The sequence below is a fragment of the Nipponia nippon genome, unplaced genomic scaffold (assembly GCF_047370975.1).
Source record: "Nipponia nippon isolate SJK-2023a ecotype South Korea unplaced genomic scaffold, ASM4737097v1 scaffold_14, whole genome shotgun sequence".
In the NCBI taxonomy this organism is placed as follows: Eukaryota; Metazoa; Chordata; class Aves; order Pelecaniformes; family Threskiornithidae; genus Nipponia; species Nipponia nippon.
Window position 1 is genome coordinate 10,403,308 of NW_028262330.1, and position 22,813 is coordinate 10,426,120.

The 22,813-nt window shown below is 37.7% G+C and overlaps 2 protein-coding genes across 5 annotated transcripts in view; one reads left to right on the top strand and one right to left on the bottom strand.

Annotated features, from left to right (window-relative positions):
- Window positions 1–22,813, top strand: part of TBCD (tubulin folding cofactor D) — a 132,142-nt gene that overhangs the window by 28,090 nt on the left and 81,239 nt on the right. For all 4 annotated transcript variants that reach the window (XM_087750716.1, XM_087750714.1, XM_087750717.1 and 1 more), the window contains exon 14: window positions 1,232–1,326. In XM_087750716.1, the coding sequence (XP_087606842.1) occupies window positions 1,232–1,326 (95 nt within the window). The remainder of the gene's footprint in view (window positions 1–1,231; window positions 1,327–22,813) is intronic.
- Window positions 5,568–14,095, bottom strand: ZNF750 (zinc finger protein 750). The gene is made up of 3 exons (XM_009476655.2): window positions 13,921–14,095; window positions 7,697–9,333; window positions 5,568–7,272 (listed from the first exon to the last, which is right to left on the bottom strand). Exons 2-3 carry the CDS (start codon window positions 9,121–9,123, stop codon window positions 6,552–6,554), a joined length of 2,148 nt encoding a protein of 715 aa, XP_009474930.1. The 5' UTR covers window positions 9,124–9,333; window positions 13,921–14,095; the 3' UTR covers window positions 5,568–6,551.

Consider the following 22,813-nt stretch of genomic DNA (forward strand, 5'->3'; position numbering starts at 1 on the left):
GTGCTCAGCAGCTGTCAGAAAAAGAAGGCAAATGGAACATTAGATGTTATTAGGGAAGGAAGGGATAACAAAACTAAATCACTGAAAAGTGATTTAACTGATGGGGATTCTTCCAAGTGGAAATAAGAAGTAGAGGAATATAATGGAGATATATAATATCATAAATAAGAAAGAAAGAGGGGAAAGCGAGTAATTGTTTACTGTTCACTCTTTCTCATAATGTGAGAACTGGGAAGCATCAGGAAGCACATTTTCAGGCAATTATAATTAAACTGTGGAAGTCATTGCCACAGGATGTTATGGAAGCCAAAAGTGTGAAGGGAGTTCAAAAAGGGATTATACAAATTAATGGAAGAGAGTCCCATCAGAGGTTATTAAATATAACATTCTGGCTGCAACCTCTGGCTTGGGAAGTCTCCATACTGCTGATTGCCAAAGCTAGGAGGAGGCTAATAAGGGAATGATCCTTTATGCTTCATCTTTGGCTAAGCATCTGCTATTGATCCATGTCAGAGACAGAATACTGGGAGAGATGAAGCTTTGATATGACCTAGTCTGTCTGTTCAATGTTTTATTCTTCGATTCCTACTCCTAGTTTAATACAAGATGAACTTTTTGCATGTTTAATCATGTAGCAGGCAGCCTTTCCCCTTTTCACCCCTTTAGTTGCCAGTCCACCAAAAATTGTGTACCGTTCTTGATATTTTTTGCTGAGTTCACTACAAGTTGCTCTGTTTTGTTTTATGTTTTTTAAAGGTGGATAAACACCACTGTTTGCTCACTGCATAAGCTCATGTAATGTGTTTATTGGAAACTATCACTTCAACCTCTTTTCCTAGTCAAGGACTGTGTTTGGCACTAAATTAATTAGTTATTTTGGGTATGTTCTGTAAATCTGAATCTTTTGCCAGTGTACTAGAAAGTTGTTTTCCTTTTCTGGATGAGTTTCAGGTATTGTACTCTCCTGTATTCAGGTTACATTTATATCGATAGATGGGTTTTTTGCTTATTTGATCATGTTTATAGCAGTATTTATGTTGCATAAAATGGGAAAGAAAACATGTTCAACTTGTCATTCTTATATTTTAGAAGTCTAACAGGATTAATAACAGAATAAACACATACTGGTTTGGATTATGTGTCTTTTAAAATGTCAGGAATTCACCATGAAAAATGAAATCCATAAAGGGAAGGCTAGTCTTAACAAAACTTGTCTTTGTTCTAAAATTAGTTTCCAGGAAACAGACAATGCATGGCACGGTGGATGCCTGGCTCTGGCTGAATTAGGCAGAAGAGGATTGTTACTCCCTTCCCGAATTTCAGATGGTGAGTTGTAGTTGCTGAATGTTAGTAAGTTCATGAATTAACAATTTAGAGTATTAGAGATTGAATGTGTGGCAATAGACTGGAATTTGCTGATGCGAGTGTGCTGAATAATGACTGTAGTATTGAATTCTAGAGTAAAAAAATATGCCCATGGGGATATTTAAGGTACTTCTGTCAAAAGCATTGTCTTGGGTGTGCCTTTTTTATACTTAATAAATTTTTCTTTCCAAAATGAAATTAGTTTCTTGGGGTTTTCTTCTTTCTTCCTCTCTCCCATGTTTCTTTATACAGTTGTATAAAAATAATTCTGTATGCCTCTATATTGTGTCAGTGTCATTATTTAAATAGAATATATTAAATAATTGATGACTAACTTGCACTTTAAAGCTAGCAGCTTATGTTTCTGATTAAATTTCAGAGGCCAATTTCGCGTAATTTACACAATGAACTGTTTAAGTTTTTAATGGGTTTTTGAAATATCAGGATGGAAAGAAAAATAACAGGGCAGAGGAATTGTTTCTTTGTGTGTTCTGTATATATCAACATACGTTGAAGTACAGAGATATTAATGTGAAAGTAGTAGTTCTCTGTTTCGTGATTTTGGTCTATTTTTTATAGAGTTGAAATGACAAAAGCATAATGTAGTAGTACACATCCACTACTGGGCACTTTTACAGCAGTATCTTGGGCTAGGTGGTTCTTTTGATCTCATCTGGTGCTCCTGTGTTGAACAGAGAAGTTGAACACTAATTTTCAAAAATATTTCAGAACTGCTGTTTCATACTAGTAAATTAGGTTGCCAAATCTTTACTATTCTGAAGATCTGTTGACTTGTTCTAGAAGGAACTGTAGAATATGGTATTTAATACAGTTTATTATTCTGTCTCCATGACAAGAGTTCGTGTCCAATATAGTGTCTGGTTTGCATGTGAGAATTTTTGTGCAGCTAGCCTTCAGTTGGTTTCCCTTTTCTAATTACTTTTGCTCTTGTATGATAAAGATGAAACAGTTAAAAAACCCCAACTTTAAGAATAGGAAGTCATCCAAAGGTAAGCCTCTATTTTAGTTCTAACAAAACCGAAACTGTAGATCTCTATCAAGGAATCAGGATAGCCTCATGTAATAAATTTTTTTTTTTTAATCTAAACCAGAGGTTTTGTGCAAGTTTGGTATTGTATAGGACTGCAAAAGACATGAGTGAATCCCAGTTCTGCCAGTGATTTGACCTGTGCCATGAAACCATCTCTCTCTACTTTTTAGGTTGAGTTTTTGTATATATAGAATGGGGATGATAGTTGTATCCTTCACACCCTTCTTTTTCTGCAGAGGTGCAGTGAAAATATATTGCTGCCTGTGAAGGTGATTTTAATATACATAGGTTTATACACGCGTTTTTGATTTAGCAGATTGCATAAGATGCAGCCTTCTGTTACTGGGATGGAAGAATATAAAGCTAATATGGGGAGGGGGGGAAGGAGGGAACAAAATCATAGCAGCAAGGTCTTTCTGGGAAAGAGATAGGCATAAAGGCCTAAAGAAAAATGATTCTATAGGAATTGGAAGTTTCTTAATAAAACAGTGCTAAGAATTCCAGTAGTCATTATATGAGGAGATGGGTAAGAAACCTAATCAGAGACTATCTTGACTAAACTGCAACTCCTTTGGTTTTCTGATACTCAGGAATGAGTTATACAGAAGGCAGAAATGTATGATATTGTGAGGGATGAGTAAAAGAGGATAGTCTGAATTTGAGGAGATGGCCTCAAGTTGTGCCAGGGCAGGTTTAGGTTGGATATTAGGAAAAATTTCTTCACGGAAAGGGCTGTCAGGCCCTGGCCCAGGCTGCCCAGGGCAGGGGCTGAGTCCCCATCCCTGGAGGTATTTAAAAGCCGGGTGGATGTGGTGCTTAGGGCCATGGGTTAGTGGTGGGCTTGGCAGTGTTAGGTTTACAGTTGGACTTGATGATCTTAAAGGTCTTTTCCAACCTAAACCATTCTATGATTCTGTAAAATGGGATGCAGCTAGTGAAGAATATAACTGGTAATGGCAAATCATGTTATATCTTCATCAGAGTCAAACCTTTATTATCGCTGAGCAGATCTAGGCTGCAGAATAGCCATGGCACACTTGACATCGTCCCTTCTCTGTTTTATTTCCTTTTGCTTTAATGGACCTTGTTTTCCATTTAAATTAATTTGAAAAAATAATTATACTAAATACGGTATATTCTAGTTTAATTTGCAAGTCTGCCTTATTCAGTTTTGCTTTATGTAAGTTATCCAATCTATTATTAATGTAGAAATTCAAAATTGATTATAATAGTTTGGAGAAAGAAAAAGGACTGAATTCTGGAAGGTGGAAGAAAAGCCACCACAGTGATGTTAAGAGGAACTGTGTTGTACTTGGAAAGACAGACTTATGTTCAAATTGTCCTTAACAAAATTATTTAAGAAATTAGGACAAGTGCAAAGTAACATTCCTAGTTAGGAATAAGTAACTATACATTTCAAGATATAGGGAGTCACTTGTAGGCAGCAGTTATACAGGAAAGGACTTAAGAGTTCAGGTGGGTCACCCACATCAATCAACAATTTTATTTATCTCAGTAGAACAAGATGGTGAAAAAGAAGTCCTAAACAGAGTGTGGTAATCCTTCCGTCTCACTTGACACTAAAATTATGACACATTGGGTACTCATCTTGGACATCACACTTAAAAGATTATTTAAAGAAAGCTAGCCTAAAGCAGCAGGTATCATGAGAAGAACAGAAAATAAGACTGACAGGGAAAGACTGAAAGAACTAAGGTTATTTGGTTGAGAGAAGACAAAGCTGAAAGCTTATTCTCTTCCTCTTAAAAGAAAACCTCTACTTTTGACAACTATTTTCAGTGACCAGAACAAGACTACAGGTAATGGGTATAATTTGCAGCAAGAGAATAGTTAGATAAGCCTTAGGACTAATTTTCTTATTCTAAAGGAACTGGAGCCCTAGAATAATTCGTTTATGGACGTTGAGCTAGAAAGATTTCCGTTAGGAAGGACAGAAATCAAGTTAATCAAGGTGTGGAGAGCTGTTTGTGTAGTTAACCTTCATCGTTCTCTTCAGAGATTATTTAGTTCAAGGAATGGAGATAAGGTAGACTTCACCACTGGAGCTTGTTTCTATGAACAATATTTGTATAGAGATGGTGAAGAATAAATCCTTGAATTGTATGGAAAACCACCAAAAAGATTTTCCTTGTTGACTTAAAGAAATTCAAATTAACAACAAAAGAGATAAATGAGATTTTTTTTTTTTTTCTATTATGATTAAGGGGAAATATGAAACTTTCTGCTTCCAGAGACTCTGTAATTTCATGTTTGGAAGTTATGGATTTGGTAGCATACATCCCTAAGCTTGAAGCCTTAAACTTGGCCTAGAAAGAAGCTCTTTCTCCTTGTTTCATCACGTACTTGATACATCATACTTTCTTACTGCCTTGCTGTTGTAATTTGAGTTAATTGGACTTTCTCTGTTACCATATTCCCTTTGTTCAAACCCAGATTGATATTCTTGTCTTTTGATAATACAGGAAAAGCTTTTCTCTGTGAAAGATTAAATTAAAGATCAATGTTGTTACTCTTTCTTTGTTTCTTAACTCAGAAACTTAACCCCTGTAATTTACAGTTTAACAGTAAACTTCTGACAATGCTCTGGCTAAGCTGTTAGCTCAAAACACCGTAGCACCAAAAATTAGAAAGAAGTTCGGAGAGCTCTACATGGCATTGCATGCAGCTCTGCTTCCTTTCATAGGTTTATACCTACCAGTAACGTTTAGGCAGGGGAGGATGCCTCTTACCTGAATAATGAATCAATGAGAAATGTATACCCATAGTTTTAAGTGAATAATAGTTAGTGTGGGATGGTGCATACTGTGCAAGTTTATGCGAGGTGTTGATACAGTGGAACAGCCTTATTTTAGTTAAACCTTTTGTAGAAGTTCGGATAAGCTCAGCAGAAGCTTTAAGGCAGAGGGAATTCTGAGGTTTGTGATATGGAGCTAAAGTACGGATGAATTAATCTGCCTCATGAACTTCCTTCACTGACGGAAGCTCCTTTTTTAGAGTTCATTGGTACTCTGTGCCAAATTCTACTTGTAAATTGAAAATCTGGCTAGCAATTTCTTTGCTAATTTTTCTTCAAAATATGTGTTACAGATAGTGTAGTGAATGTATTTGTGTTCATTAATGACTTTCCATATATTTTAAGTACAGGTCACAGATTTATTTGAAAAAATTGCAAGCTTATATACACAGTTATAGAAGCAGAAAATAGTTTTAGGATGTATGTAGAAGCCCACTGAAACTGATAATTAGTGATACATGTATACTGAAATAAGACCTTCACCAGGAGAGTTTGCCTCAGGTGAAATAAATTATATAAATAACCCTTTAGGCTTGGAGGTTGAAGGTTGCCCAGTAGCTGTCTAACCTCAGAGGATTAGGCACCTAAATTGTTTAGATCTTCAAATTTTCAGTACTGTTTTCTTAGTGGTTCAGTTAAAGGTGAACATAAACTGCGTTTGTTAAATTGGTGCAGGCTTTCTTTGGTTTAACTTGAGTCTTGTTCTTAGTCGATCTAAGAAAAGCTTGCTTATACAAGGTTTGGATCAGGTTGTTTAAACTGGCGTCTCCCTCTGAGTGACAAAATTTGGTCTGTTGTTTCGTATTATGGCCTAATGGCAAAGTGCATTCAGACACAAAACAGTTTTTACAGTAAATTCTAAATAGCCAGGTTTAATCGTAAGCTTATTTAAACTACTGCACAGTGAAATAAAAAGTTTTTCAAAGAAAAAAGACAAAAAAAACCCTATTAAATGAAATTAAGCCTGAAAAAGACTATGACAGTATGTTATTGAACAATATTGTTTCTAGAGCTTAAACATCTTTTAAGAAAAGAAGTTGTAAAAGTTATTTTACATTAATACAATTCAAAAAAAAGATTCCTCTAATGTACTTTGGCTTTAGTAATGAATGCAAAAATTCACTCATCAAAATCTGAGCTTATACAAGGGAAAGTTCAGTTACTTAAAAATATTAATATAAAATTATGAACATTATTTACATGGGAGAGATTGAATGTATCTTGTCATGGACCAAGCCCACTGAGAGATGGTTTGTAGTGATTTTCTGATGCTGCTGGTAACTGGCTTCTATGACCAGAAACTCATTGGAAAGTGAAGCATTAAGATACTCTTGTTCTCTTCCTTAAAGTGAAAACTCTGCTACAGTCATTTGGCCTTACTCTTTTAGTGCCTTGCTGTGATTTTGCTGATTCTTTTTGATTTGTCCTTTTTTGTCCTTTTGCTTTTTGATTACACTGAGTATCCTGAGTATCAGAAGAATTAAGAGTAGCTTCTGTACATGAAGCACTACTGTCCTGAGGACTCTGCCCTTCGTTGTCCATTCTAACTTTGCTAGGGCTGTATGCAGCTAGCTGACAGAGAGCTACAGCTGCTGTTTGTTTCTGTTCATCACAGCTATCAATTATTCTTAAGTCTTGAGCTTCATTACGGTGAGCTGTGAAAGAAGATTTGTCACAGGCACTGTTAGTAGGGTTCTTGGGGTTACATGCATCTGCTCCGGAGGTTTCGTTTTCGGTGTTTGGAGAAGTAGCAGCACCGTTATCATGAGATGGACTGTGGAATGACGTTTTCAGGCTTGCTGTGTTACAGGAATCTTTTACCGAGAGGTTCAGAGGCATGTCTTGCAATTCTAGAAAGTTCTGACTTTCTGTTTTGGATGTGGTTTTGTATGCATGCTCATGAATAGGTGCTGTGGTTGTGTCAGCCTTTTTTGAAAGATTAAGGGGAACTATCCCTGTGTCATCTTCCGTGTTGGACAGTGAGCCTTCGTTGTTAGGGCACTCGTTCTGTGTATGTGAATCTTCATCAGTGACGTTAATGCTGAAAGAAATGAGGAGAAAAGAGAATTCACCATCAGTTGCTCTTTTAAATTGGGGCTCAGGAAGTGGGCAGGAAGAAGAGAAAAAACCTGGCTAGAGGTCTGACAATCTTGTTGTTTCTCCTTTAACTCCCCCAAGTCCCTTTCACCATACACATCGCTGTAATACAGGTAATTCCCTGAAATATACAGCCACGTGCATAGTAATGGTATTGGAAATACCTGATGCACTTACAGAGAATGAGTAGTCTACTCACTATAGTGACTGTGAGTTGTACTGTGTTTTGCACAGTTACTATAGAAAAAACTATCTCGATGCTGTAAATTTAAATATATTTTAGGGGCGCTGCATGAAATGTATGCGTCTATCTTTGTGTGTCCCTAGTAAATCTGACAAGAATTTGCAAAGTGATTTTATTATTTTACCTGGTGGGTGAATCTCCTCTATCTTGCTGTGTCTGCACGCTTTGAAGCGGAGTTGGCTGATCAGTGCTTTTTCTCACAGGTCTGAAAGCTGTGAAGTTTTCTTCTGGTTGATCATACTTGCCAAGCGATGTGGAAGATGACTTGTTAGAGAGGTCAAATAAGCCTTCGCACGCATGGCTTGTCTGAGTGAAGTTGGTTGGGCTGGGTCTGCCAGGGGAGCCTGTTGCCGCGCTTCCTGCGAGAGGGCTCATTTTAGCATTCTCTCTTTCATTTTGGTCGTCTTTGGAATGACTTTTGGCATGCAATAATGTCATTTCTTTTTCATAATCTGCTTGTTTTTTGTGTGAACTTAGAGGGTATTGTTGGGATGGGCTTAAAGAAGCTGGATAGAGCAAGGTAGTTTCTTCCATTAGATGAGAATTTTGATCTCTGTTTATACCAGCTACGTGTGAAAATCTGTAAAATGGAGGATCTGTTGGCCTACAAAATCCATATGGTATTGGAGGAGTGGAATGATATTGTTGGAATAATCGATAGTGTTCATACGCTGATGGATTTATGGGTTTTGGAAGTGGCCCGGGGTGGGGAAGAAAGTGTCTTTGATCTTGTGTGCCATAGACAGACAGAGCAGAGCTTTCACACTCTGAATTACCTGGAAGCAAGTAAGGTGTGTAGATCGCCAGCCTATGCTCGTAAAAATGGGGTGAGTACTCAGGAATCATCGGTTGCATGTAAGGTGAAATGGAACCAAAGCCTTTTGTGGGAGCAACTTTATGCGGAAACTCCGGGAGGAAAGGAGAACCGGCTTTCCATGGGTGACTTGGTGCATGAAATGCAGACTTAGTGTGAAAAGGTGAACTTTTGTTAGAGACGGATATAATTTCGGATACTTCACTAGTTTCTGGGCCTTTACTATCTCTGTGTTCTCCCACAGGAACGAAAGCCGAGGGCCTTACAATGCTGTCCAAAAGGGGCTGCATGCTGATAGCGCTTTCTGTTGTAGTACTGGTAGGGGTTAATTCCTTCTGAATCGCAGGTTTTTGTCCTGGAATTGCTGTGTTTGTTGCCTGGTTTTGTAATTCAACGTTTTCCTTGGCATCTTCTTTTGCAAAAGGATATTGAGGCTTTGAATCAAGATTTGACAGTCCATTTGCGACAGATTTAGAAGAAGTTGGTTTGACTGTAGATTCGAGCTGATTGATCTGTTTGGGCTCCAAGGAACTGGTCTTTGGACACTTGATAACGCGATCCTGCTCCGATACTAAAGTAATCGAGTTTTTGCAGAGGCCATACTTCATATGGTTAAAAAGATGGGATTTCTCATTGCAAGTAAAGGGGCACTGAAAGCACTTGTACTTAAACGGCTTTCCTGGTGGTCTTGGGATGTAATGAGGCTTCTTTGGTTTACGTTCTTTGAGGAGACTCATTTTTTTTCCTGCTTGAAACAATTAAATGTAATGATTCTTTATAAAAACTTTCTTGTGGTTAGCTTTCCTCACTTTTAGCCTCTTGATGTTCCAGTTTTTCAGGTTTCTAGAATCCTTCTTCCCAGGTGAAGAGAGGAAGCCAACTCCCGCGGTGTCTCAGGGAAGAGGGGGTGCCGGAAAACAACGCTTTTGCAACTGGTAGTGCGGGAACTGTAACGCAAAGTTTAAAATTAGCTGTAGTGGAACATTGGACCTAAAGACAAAGTAATACATTCTTTTAACTGTATTCCCCCTCATATTGCATGTGGTGTGTTGTGGGTTTCTTTTTTAAACAACACAAAAATGCTAGATGCCCGAGTTGAGATAGACGCGCGTTAGACTTTGACATCCTTCCGCACCTAAACATAGTCACAGAAGCGGCCTAATTTTCAGCAGTGCTAGTCACCCGCCACTGCTGCTGGCTTGAAGGAGTCGTCTTTGAAAACTGAAGGCACATTCATTCAGAAGATGAAAGTAGAAATCTAGGTGGAGCTGTTGAGAGAGAAGTGGAGGTGGGTAGGATGAGAAGAGGCAGGTCCTGGCAGCAGCTGGATGTGGGGCAAGCCTGTTGGGCCGGTTGGGGAGAGAGGAGGGAATTTCCTGCTTTGGTGAAATGAGGGTGGAGTGGATTGGGTGCACTGGGTAGAGCTGACTTGGCTCTTTCAGAGACTGACCAACCCCCTCTCTTAACTGGCACGGCATTTCCTAACAGCCTGATCTCAACGGATACCTCAAAAGTGGCCAATCTCTCGAAGGATAAAACCACACCAATTTTCTTCCTCTTCCTAATTCAATTAAGAGAAATGAGTACTGCAATATCTGACTAATAGAATCTGCTGCTTGATAAACACATTTCACGTTCTTTTGCTGTGTAGCACCTTACATGTTGCATATAGTTAACACGGACACACAAGTGTATTAATTCAGGTAAAAAAGCGTCTGACAGCAATTGATTTATAGGGGAATGATCTATCTGCCTTTCTTCGGAAAAACTAAGGTTGTGGATACTTTCTACAGCCTAGTGATTTGCTCAGTAGATAAGTCAGGAGGGCTTGTATCAGCTTGTTCCATTATGTTCACTGATTCTGAAGGCGTGAGAAACTCTCAGAGTCAAGTTCTCATGATTTTATAGGATGTGTTATGGCAGAGATCTAAAAACTGATGATTTCATCATGAACTCTAAGCATCATTATCAAAATGATGACTGTTGCAAAACCACGTACTGTATCTATTGTGTTACCCGAAACTACAGGAATACTAATTGTATGAGTGACTAGATAGCTTGATTTTTTAAAAAAAAAAAAAAAAAAAAGCTTTTTACATAGAAGTTATTGTATTAAAATACTAAGTTTATGAAAAGAATTGCTGGTAATTACATGCTGTGAGACTTTTAGTTCAACTAGAGATGTTTTGCATTTCTTAAATCAGAGATTATTTAATAGAAAATGACATGCAACACATTATGAAAACTGAAGGCAAAGCTACAGAATTGCTGCTTGTTTCATCAGGTATAGTAATTCTAGCAAATTGTATTAAATGTTGTTTCTGATGTCATAGAAATATTAATTTTGTTAAAATAGTAATTGTGAAGGCACCCTGAAAAATGGAAAGCTGTTCTGTAAGTAGAAAAAAACAAACAAGCTTTTTCTTAAAATTAACAAATGATTAAATGTACGATAGCCTAAAGAAAAAGGAATGTGTAGAGAAGTAGCTTTTTATTTTTCAGGTTTTAGCAAAGCTTTTTTAATTGTTTGAGTTGGATACTAATACTGTAACAATGAAAAAATAATTGTGTTCTACAGCAGCATGTTAAAATCTCGTCATTGGAGTCTGGTTAAAATGGTGGGTGAATAAATTAAGAAAAATCATCTAGTATTTAAAAAATATTTTAAATAATGATAGCCAGAATTCCTTTGAAAGATTAAGAATAATGCTTTTGCATTTAAAAAAGAAAAATTGAGGCGTAGGAGGGGAGGTCCAGATAGGGAACTGGTCTTTTTTTCTGCCTTAAGTGAGCTTGTTGTGTTTATTTTTGACTAATGATGTATAACTAACGTGGACAGTTTGTAATGGACTCGGTCAAGTCAGTTTGTACCTGTTGTGCTTTATATCTTCTTGGAAGTACTTGTACTCATTATTCTTGAAAAAAAGATATTGTTGTCAAAACTCCATTGCATTCTTAGTGAAACCATTTATGATAACAGTCCGAATTTGCATTCAGGTGCAGCACTTATAATAAAGAGATGTTAATTCGATTTTCTTGTTCTGCTAGCTTTCCTGCGCTTAATAATGAAAATTCCTGTGTGTCCTGTTTCCCCCCACCCCGACTTTGTACTTGGTATTTAACTTCGATTCAAGTTATTCCTGTTCAACAGAGTATTAACTATCGTTTCTTAATAAGATAAAATGCATTGTTGCAGTTTTAATGTTCGAAATTTAGAGCATTGGAGCTTCTTTTGCCATGTGTACAGCAGGAGAGAATTACAACAGCATGGGTTTTTTTTAAAGTTTGTTTTGATGGCACGCTCAGCCTGCAGACAGCAGTGCTCCCACAACCTGCTGCTCTGACTTGAGAGGTGTAGAACCAGTAGCTTATTTTAAAGGGGGTTTGCCCTTTCGTAAACTTAGGCTAGCGTCAGCCAGATGAATGCTCGGTTTCTCTCTTTTACTATTGAATCCCTTTTTTTTCTCATGGTTTAAAAATGCCAGTAATAAAATATTTCTAAACCCAGACGAGAAGGATAATTTCTCCTCCGATCTCTAAGTAGAACACAGGAGTATCTGGCAGAGGTACACATTCCATAATTAAAAAAAATTAAAAGTATTTGATCCCACACATACAGCTGGAAAAGACATTAATGATTTAAAATAGGTGCAACTAATTAAAACTGTCTCTATATAAAGTTAGTTACTTACAGAGGTACAATGTATGTTTTGTGCTACCAAAATTAAAATTTAGTATTAGAAAGAAAAATCAAAGTAAGTAGTTGCTTTTTCCTTAAACTTGAATGCCATAGCTTGTGATATCCTTGAAAAATGGGAAAAAATTCGTCCGTAGCAGGATGATAATTTTCATGTAACTTTTTTTTTTAGCTCGAGAATTTATTTCCTGTATACCTGATTTTAGAAATGCAGATGGTTATGTATTATTATAATTTTCTCTTTCTAGTTTTGAAGTGTAGTAGTATTACTTATTTATATTTTTATTGAAAACAGGTTATTCAGATAATATTGGTTAAACTTGAGCTTGTCTCAGTTGTTTGTTTCTTGTCGATAGTATACGTCCTCATGGCTTTCTGATCTGTAGCCTTTCCAACCTGAGACTGATAGCTGCAAGTTCTCTTCCTTCTGTTTGTAAAAGTATGCTGTTGCTACCTCCTTGCCTTTAACCTATTAGCAAGTTCAGGAAACAAGAATATCGTGTGTGTGTATAAATATATAAACAAAAATGTACGTGGGTATAAGTATATACACACGTATATGCACGTATGTATTCATACACACACATACACACACATATATATGTACATATATATATATATATGTGCATGTTGTTTTTTAGGTTTTTAAGTAGTCTAAATTGTTTAAGATGCCCAGTTGATCAAAGAGGAAATTTCAAAATGTCTTTTATTACAAGCAGGGATAGTAATTATATTTCTTTTTAGGACACTGCTTTAGCAAACTACGTAACAGTTTGTCATGCACACTCCATTATTATTGCAGTCTCCTTTTGGTGATGTTGATCTCTCTGACCAGGAGTAGTCACTGGGGTGGAACATTTTGAAGGACATGCTATAATTAAAATATTGTGATGTGGCATTATTGCATAACTCAAGGACATGCCATTGTCACCTACCTAGAGTGTTGCAAGAACAAGATTTGTGAGTTTTATTCTAGCTGAGATTTTCCAGTGATTAACTACCACTCCCTTTTAAACTTCCAGTTCCTTTAAACTGAAAGATAAATTTTAACGCAACTGTTTGTTAATTAGGAGGAAACATGAGTGAGAGGAGTGGGTTGGCGAGGACTGGAAAGGAAGCGTGTGTTGAAGGTACGGCCCGACGAGGACTGCCTGCTCGTGTGTGAGTGCGCGCGTGGCTGTGTGTGTGCGTGCCTGCGAGAGGAAGTACAGAAACGGGGATTAAATACGTTGGTTAGGCAGCGTGAATAAGAAATAAAAATCTTTGTAAATATTAAGTTAATAATGCAATGTCTTAATACACTTGAATTGACTGGAGAGAGGATAACTCAAAACAATCCAATTTTCTGTGCTAAATTCCCAGAAGCTGGAAAAAACAATAAATCAAAACGGGAGTACTTTATTTTCGTACAAGCTTTTCTGATTAACCTGACACTACTGTATGAAGCATAGTTGGCAGACTAAACATAGCAATTTTAAGCAATACAGCTTTTTGTCATACTTCAATATAAGCAATTTTAAGCAATGCAGCTTTTTGTCATACTTCAATGTAACACATTAACTTTCTTTATGAAAAAAACTGCTTAAAACACTTTTCACCAACAAGAGTTAATTATTGTATAAACTTGCAAGAGTTAGTTTTTCTCTCAAAGTAAAACGTTTCCCTCTCCTTTTGAAACTTTCTGCTGAAAGCTTAAACTGGTGCGCAGTAAATGCACCTGCTAGGAGTAACCTAGGCTTTTGAGACAGCTGAAAAGTGCACACCTCTGATTCACTTCTTAGATGTTAATATGAACACGCTTTATTTGAAAAAAAATGCTCTAAAGAAATGTACTTACGGGATACATAGATGTCCGAAACCTTCGAGGTGATCACTGTAGGGAAGCTGTAGCTGTCACTGCTGAGAGAGAAGTACCTGTTCTCTGCTTGATCTCTAAGTGAAACTGCAGGAGGTTGTTTCAGGGGGAGGGACTTAAGAAGTGTAGGAGTTGAGCCCTCGGGGTGTAGAGATGCACCTGATATTACTCCAGCCTGAAGCTACGATTCATTTGTTTGCGTCCACTGCTTTCATTCAGCATTACCTCAGCATCTAAGCTATCGAAGAGAGCTCTTGTCGCTTTTGTGCCCTCCAACAACCAAGTTTTACTCTAAACTGTAGTGGCTGCTCCTCTGAGTAGCAATCTGCAATGTGGGGTCAAAAATGGCTTAGGTAATATACCGAGCTTTTAATATATTTAATTTCCGTAGAAGTGACTCGTGAGCAGCAGAATTGACTGTACACAGGGGGTAGCAAAGCTTAAAAATCATAATTTTAGTCTTTTATTAGAGGTTGGCATTTTTTATTGAATGCCTTTGTAGCTTTAATATTCTTGCTCTTTTTTTCCTCCCCCTCTCCATTTTTATTTAAATCTTTTTGTCCTTCATGAGTCTCCTTTCTGAAGGCGGGACTGAACTAACTCCAAGCTTGCTTGCCACAGGAACCTGCCAAAGCTTGCCTATAATCAACAGTCAAATGTACAGATCCTGTAAATGGAAAGGAGTCACCTCAGTAAGAAATTGATTATCACGTCTATACGTTTGCTTAGGAGCTGTGAAACCGAATGGTGAAAGGAGAAAGTCAACCCATCATCCACTGATTGGCACTAGTACTTGCTTTTAGTTGCATTTTAGTTAGAGTTTATAAATGACAAACTTATTAGTGTATTTGCCAGTCATCTAGTGACATTGCTGAGTTGTTTAGTGAAATAATAACCTCTTGCATACTGGTTGTTAAACGGAAAGTCTTCTGATAGTTCTAGCTCTCTCTAGAAAACATTCCTGTTACTGAATGTTAAAACGAAGTGGGTTTTGGCTAGTAATTCTAATGTTATCGAGACATTAAAATTTCTGTTCGTAACTGTTAAATTCAGCTGGATGAACGTGACAACCCTCTTGTTTCACCCGCTGCTCTATAGATAAAACAGTTGCAGATTATTGAAGCTTTTCAATATAGGAGTATGCTGGATTTTATACTTGGCAAAAGTATGGTCTTTCAAATGAAAGTTATTAAGGAAATTGTCACTACAAAACCTGTTTAGGTAAAAGTTGTTTCAAAATCAGTCTCTAAAGCAGTGTCTTAAAAATAATTTTAAACGTGTGGCCTTTATCGTGAAGGAATGACTTACGGACATCTACTTTCCTATCTAGGTACGCAGATCACCATCCTTCCCCTTGCTATGCCAACGTAGTTTTCTGGAAAATTTTTCTGAATATAAACAATCACTAATTTTAAGGTAGAAAGATGGCTCTTGGGGGTTTTTTATTAATTTTGTATTACTATGTTCCTATAATGCAGCTTAGCAGTGTGAAAAGATGCCATATTACTGTCTAGTTGTTTGTAAATCCTTTGGCTTTAGATGGAATAACCAGAGTGTTTGTAGTCCGTCATTCTTCCATTTAGTTGTAAAATGTTTGGAAGAAAAGTAGTATATTAGAGAAGAATTCTGCCTGCAGAGAAAGATCTTGTAATGTCTGCGTTCAGAAACATCCCTGAAAAGACCTAAGGAGAAAAGTCCTTTGCTTTCTCAACAGAAGATGTTATTCAGTAGTCCTCGCTGGGTAGCGAATAGCCTTTCTTTCATGTCAGTAAGTTTGTGTGCCATATCAATCTACATAACTGTCCTCATTTTCCTTCTGCAAATGTGCATAATTTTCTGTTGTCTGTAGCTGAAGGAAGGTACCATCAGCCTTCTTTTTTTGCATGTGATGGGGTGAAGGTAGGTTTCCTTGAATAGAATCAGATCAGATATTTTGTTTTAAAAGAAAATTGCAATTTCTGGCATCTAGAGGAAGCTATTGAGGAAGGACCTCTAATATAGGTGACTGAACTGGGATAAGAGGCAGTCAATATTTGAACTTCGCTTTTATTTTTCCCCCCTTCTCCCTGTCCCCCTTCCCTGATCTGGTACGTGGAGGGGAGACCTGATGTCCAGGTGCTGCCTTGACCCAAGGAAAAGAATGTTTTAAATCTCGCTGCTTCCTGGATGTCGCTGTTGTTAGGCAGGTCAGGTGAAATCAGCTGTGAACAAAGTAGAACTGGCAAAAAAGAACAGCTAATGTAAATGCTCCTTTTTTTGGTGCTTGGATGGTATTAAAAAGCCAAATCTGGGGGAGAAGATTCATTGGTGGACCCCAGAAAAGGAACTTGATAGCTCCTGTTGGTGTGTACTTGTAGAAGTAATAAATCTTGATTGCAGTGATGCTGTTTCATCGCTTTTTTTGTTAACTCATTCTGCTTGCATCCTCAGTATTAGATAAGTGGAACCTGGTCACCTGCTAGTAGCACCCTTTTTAGTTTACCTGAGCACGAGTCAGATTAATTAAGAGCACCAGGACTGACGTAGTAAAATTTGGATGTATTGATATTTTTCTCCTAAGTTGCTTTTTTAAAAATGTGATTATTTTTGTATCTCTGGAGGGCTGAAGCTTTAGTTTTGTATCTTCTTTGGTGCAGAATATACTTCTTTGTTCTATTTAAAATTCAGTATCAGTGTTGCTTAGCCGTAGTTGAATTTCGTAGGTTTAATTACTGTAGCATAAACCTGCCATTCTATAAATGCCACAAATTTTCTTTTTCATGTTTTTATGTTTTTTTTGACTCGGCTTTAGCACTGAACAGAAAACAAAATGTCACTAGCAGAAACCATACATACAAATGGGATAAACGTAACCTATTCTCGATACACCGCTTACCTAATTTTTATTTTTCTCTTGCACTTCAAAATACCCTTCCCTGGATGTATGAAAGAGTGCTGAGTGGTGCTCTGGTCAGTTATCAACCCCTCGGCTGATCAGGTAATTCTTACCTTTCTGCTGTAATGCAAAGAACGGCCCTGGCAACTGAGTTGTTTTTGACTTTACCTGGTATCAGTCAGAACTCTGGTACTTGCTTTCAGAGGATGTCCGCTGGTTGTCAGTCATCAGCAATGCTTCCATATCTTTCTAGAGATACCTTACAAATACGTGAACTAGTTAGTTATTCCAAGAAAGAGGAACGATCATAGGTAAATGTGAATAATGTCATGGAGTTGAACACTGCCAGACATGGAGCTAGTGAAGCTTAGCATGCCATGCAAAGGAGACATCTTAGAATCGTGTGACTGGCAATATTCGCTTCTATCTTTGTCATCTTAGTTGTGTATCTAGATGTGTGGCTTTGAGCTAAACATTCAAGAAAGTCCTTTTTTCCTTCTTTGATCACTTGAACTGAAGTGATTGACAGATTTTGCTGTCTGTGTTAGCACGTTTGGGCTAGGCTGTTCCATACCATTCCCAGAAGGGGGCAAATGTATTTGAATATAATTGCTGTAACTCATGCTGTGCCCCAAAACATTACATGATTCTTGTACAATATTCTCATAATTATTTTCTTCTATCCCATATGAATAGTTATTAGCCGTAATGCTTTTCGAATAACACCTTTGAAATGTGCCTTTGTTTTTCATAATGATTCCAGTCCCTGACTTTGGAGATATGTCTGGGCAGATTACCTTGCTGATGTTTGTGAGCCACTCATTCATGATTACTAGAGCAAATTATTTGTATGGGAAAAGAATAAAAGCTCAGCAGTTAATAGCAACTGCAGATCATATTTTTAGATATTTATTGTGGCCTGTACTGTTAGTGTTTGGCGTGGAACTAGGATGATCTTCCTTCTGGTTCCCATCCTCACCCTTGGGCAGTGAAGTAGGGGGAAGTAGGCAACATCAGAAATTGAGACTGTAGGCAAAACTATGAACTGTTTATAAGAAGGGTTTTTTAATAATCATTCTTTTAATTGCCAGTCAGTCTAACAGAGATGCAAAATGTACTTTTCTCCAGTTTCTACTTGATGCTCTGGTTATAATTCCTGTTTAAAATTTATTATTTTTAAAGTGTTTTTCATGCAGAATGTTTTTTCCTTTTCTGCTTTGATTTCAAGACTTAATGCCAGAGATTCTGAAGCAGTTCTCTCACTTAGGTGAAGTTTTTCTCGCAGAATCCCAGTAGTAGGACCTGAGCTGTGCCATGTGCACTTCTAGTACATGTGAAGTCAGCCCCGCACGTTTTTCTTTGAGGTGTAATTGGCGTTGTGCTGCTGGGATGCCACTCTCGCAAAGAGGGCAGTGAGGCATAGAATGAATAGTCCTAGACTCAAAATATTTTTAGCTTTCAGTTATTCTTTGAAACATGTCAAATTTTATAAAGATTTATATGATTACTATATGTTATCTGCTATTTAAATAATTTTAAAAGTGGGGAATATAAACCAGCAAGTGAAATCTGATGCTTTATTTTATTCTATTAAAAAATACTAATGCTGTGGTTCTTGAACTGCAGTTTCTGTTACGTTTTTGAATTCGAAGTTACATGTTACCATTTAGCTGTAAAATTTCAGTTGTTTTTAGAATGGATCACAGAGCTAAATTTGCATGTAGGGAAAACTTTTTTTTTTTTCAGCAAAATGTCCAGAAGTCAATTAAAGTGTTATGATCTGATGATGTATTTGTGTGCATTTCTACATTTGGAATTGCAGCACTCTTAAATGAAACATTTCTTACTGTACAGCATATGTTAGGGCCAAAAAACTTACATTTCAGTATGGTTTCAGTATGATTTCACATCTTTTGTTTTGTGCTGTATTTGTGGTTTTGTAGGCTTCAAACTATTATTTATAGGGTTTTTTTATTTAATTGGGTGGGGATAAATACTAAACAAACAAGAGAATCCTAGTTTACTTGAATTTCTGGTTTGCTTGTGAAAGGACGTTATTAAAATTTCTCTTGATGACAGCATAGAATAAACTTTCTAGCCAATAAGGTGTGTCATATATAGGAACATGAAACTTCCTAGGCGTTCTTAATATGTCCGTGGTGAGATTAAAAGTGTTCTGGTGTTAAACTCTCCCGACGGCTTGCTGGCCCCACTGAATAGTCGCAGCTGTATCTGCTGAGTGGCTGGGGGCCTAAACTTTCTCTACTTAAAGCCAGAGAAAGTGTCTTAAATGAAATCAGTGGCAGAACTATTAGTGTTTCACAGTCAAAGATAATGTGCCTTTTTTTTTTTTTTTGTGTGTTGTGCATTATGTGATCCTATTTTTGTTATTATAAAAAGATATGTTTAAAGTAAGGTTGGAAACATTTGCATCTCTGAAGACTAAGAAAGGGAAGCCAGGGTAAGAAGATGGGTAGAACTGCGTGGTTGCACTTGCAACGAATTGGTGCTTATTTTGGAAGGATTCCAGCCAGAAAGACGTTACTTTTGATCTGCTTGCTGCCTTATATACCCTTACCCATTCACAGTGAATAGACTGAAACAATCCAACAATCCCTCTCTCCTTTTTTAACTGTGGCAACAATGAAAGCAACATTTAAACAGAAGGAAATCGTGCTGATGAGATACACAGATGATGGCTAATTCAGCAGTCTGGTACTGGTGGGTCAATGCAGGTGATCCAAATCTTGAATTTGATTTTTTCAATCTCAGAATAAATGGAAAAGGTAGAAATAGAGAGAGTTGAAAAAAAACAACTCGTGAAGAACCAGGCTTTATTTCTTCTGTTTATAAATTACGTTCGGAATAAAAAGAAACAAAAAAGTGTAAGACGAAAGCAGGGAGCATTGAGTCTGCAGTTAAGTACTGTTAGTGAGGGGGCTGAGACAGGTTCGAGAGGGGACTTGGCAGGTTATGATGTCTTGGGATTCAGTGACAAAATCAGTATGCTTTTTACCTTTTCAAAGAGGTCAGACAGAATCCTGCCAGTATCCCAAAAGACCCTGGCTTGGGGGAATATTTTGTGTGTTATTTCTGCTGAATGGTAAGCATGTGGTTTAAATAGGAAACTCTGGTTATTTCAGTTGACATTTTTTCTCTGTTTTACAAATGTCCCATTGTCAAGTATATTTTTGGTGAAAAGTTTGTATGAAATGAAGTCTCTCATGCTGTCAGAAGGTTTCGGATAGATGCAGCTAATCTCAATAGCAGATGCTGCGGCTTTGAAGGAATATCTGTGTATGCATGACTTCTCTGGCTGCAATTCCCTCAGCTTCTGTTGCAAATATTTTATTAATTTGATTAGAGTGGATACGTGCTCTGTGGTAGGACCAGATTATCTGTGTTCCTGGTACAGAGAATGCTTGCATATTTGCTAGTATTGATAAGAGACTGGATTCCTGTGTATTTTATCTGACAGTACAGAGAACGGTGCTTCCTGATATTGATATATAGCTTGATATACTTCAAAAAACCCAAACAAAGTCCGAAAAACTCTACACACAATGAAAAAAGGACCGTTTTTGCTTGTCCAATTTCACTGTGCCATTTATTAAAAGAAAAAAAAAAACCCTAACAATACTGCTTTCAGGTGTGTTCTAGAAAGAGGTTTAACTTAACTAAGATTTAGTCTTACAGGAATCTGTTATGTAACTTCTTACCCTTGTTGCCATACTCTATTTGTAAGGCTTACCTTCTGTCTTTTCATAGTCCGGAATAAGTTGTTCGATATTGGTTTGTGGCTGCCATGGTTTTTGGGGGAGGAGGGATCAGGAAGTCAGGCTTCTGAAATGTGTTCGTCTGTTCTGTAGTGGTAGTTAATCGTGAGGCTTTTGGCAAGAATCCAGGTACTTTTTATCATAGATACAGGAAGAAATTAAAAAAAAAAAATCTACCTGTCTTAGGTGGACTCTTAGAAAATAGAGAACACCCAAACCTGAAAGGCTGGTTACAGAAGAATTCCTTTTCTCTAACACCCAGGTGAACTTTCAAAATGATGCGTGGTCTTGAAAATAGTATTTTAAAAAGTTATAATGCGTATGTCGCCGTAATAGTTTTCAGATTAGCAAGGAAGCATTATAAATAGTGCAGATTTTTTTTTTTCACTAGCCAGCAGGTATGAGCAAGAATAAATGCCACAGCTGAAGCTGGAGCAGGAAAAGTCCCTCCCCCAGCGCAACTGGGAAATGGTATAAATACTAAGCAGGGAATAAATGACAATGAATTGCTTCTAGCTTTTTCACTGTAGGGTTTATCTCAGTATTGCACAACCTTAGCCTAAAGGTTGGGGTTTCTTTAGTGATTTTTCTTTTCTGATGTGCAGTGTTAGAACTTTACAAAATTTTTATACTCCTTCGGAGTAAGTAATTCATTTGCTTAGTAGGATTCCTTTGTAAGCCTGTTTCTTCACGTCCTTAAACTGCAGTTTGCTGCTGGTTAAGTTAAAGGAAGACCTCTGTTAGCTGTAAACCAGTATGAAGATCTCTAGTATGGCCTTGGGCGTGAGTAGGTAGATGAATCCCCAAAACATTCAGTGCTCTGTGTTGCAGAGAAGGTAGATCAATAGTGTCTTAGGTCAGCTGCAGGCCTTGCAACGTAGCCAGGTAGGGGTGCTTAAAGATTTGGAGTTTTTATGGCTGCATTACATAATGATGTTGAGATAGACTGGCCAAAATCCAGATCTGTCTGCTTCCGCGCTGGCCCCTTGCCACACTCAAAAGCTCACACAAATTTCAGTGTTGTAGCGCTTCTGCAAACCTGCCATTAGTTTATTGAAGCAGATACCTGGGAAATGAGAGCCAGCGTCCATTTCTTTTAAATACTGTATTTAAGTAATATGACTGGTATCAAACAGTAAGTCTTTGGCGGAGATGTAGTCAGAATGTAGTTCTTTAGGGCAACGTCGACCTTAACCAACAATCCCTTCTCTCTGCCTGAAAGCCAGTCTTTGCATTACATGTTTTCCTCCCTCAGCAGCGAGGCAGACAACAATCTCCTTTGCTGCCCAGCTGTGATTCATTGCTAGAGCAGGTCTTTCCTGTGTGCTGAGTGAGATAGGTCCATGGAAAAAATATCACGTGATCCTATAATTAAAGGCTCTCTTAATTCATTACGTAGTGAGAGACTGAACTGAGATTGCAGCCAGACAGACACAGCCCTTCATAGTCACGGGTTAGAAAATGCTTATTTGGTTTGTGGATATGCATATATATAGCCTTACATATGTGGGTCAGTGTTAAGAATTGTGAGAAAGTTATGGCAGCTTAAGAGATTTCGGCTGTTAAATTCCCACGTATCTTCTGAGCATGCCTGAGTTGTGGTATTCTTCCCGTCCTCCCTGGGAAGCTCCTAACTGGGTCCAGCTTGGGCGCAGGAGGGAGAGAGGAGAGGCCGCCTGCTGACGGTTCTTGGGCACTTGCCCTCCAGCGGGCAATGTTGGAGCATTTCACAGAGCCACTGGAGAACTTTGGACAGACAAAGCAGCACATGCATTTGCTGACCCTCATTGGAGAATTTATCCTCTGGATGAAATAGTCCTTTAAGAGTAAATTGTGAAGTAGACAGCTTGTATAGAAAAATGAGAACAAATCATAAATGTTTGGCAGAACTTTAAACAAATATTTATTTCTGATAATGGGCCTAACCTGCATTTATCTGTGTTTGCGTCTGTGTTGATATATTAAATATTAGTAGAACAGGCCTAATGAAGTTACGATTAGGACCTGCCTCTTTTTCTAAAAGAGGTTAGAGTGCCATGTAAGAGCATGTGGTCTCAAATCTGAAATTCTTTACCTTGAAAAGCCGGAGTTCTTTTTTTAGCATATGAATGATAGTGATAGGTATGCTATTTAAAACACGGGAAGCTGACATACTGTAGATATGGCTGTTTACACTTTTCTTTTATGCCCGAGGCTCTCAAAGAGGATGAGCCTACCGAAGGAC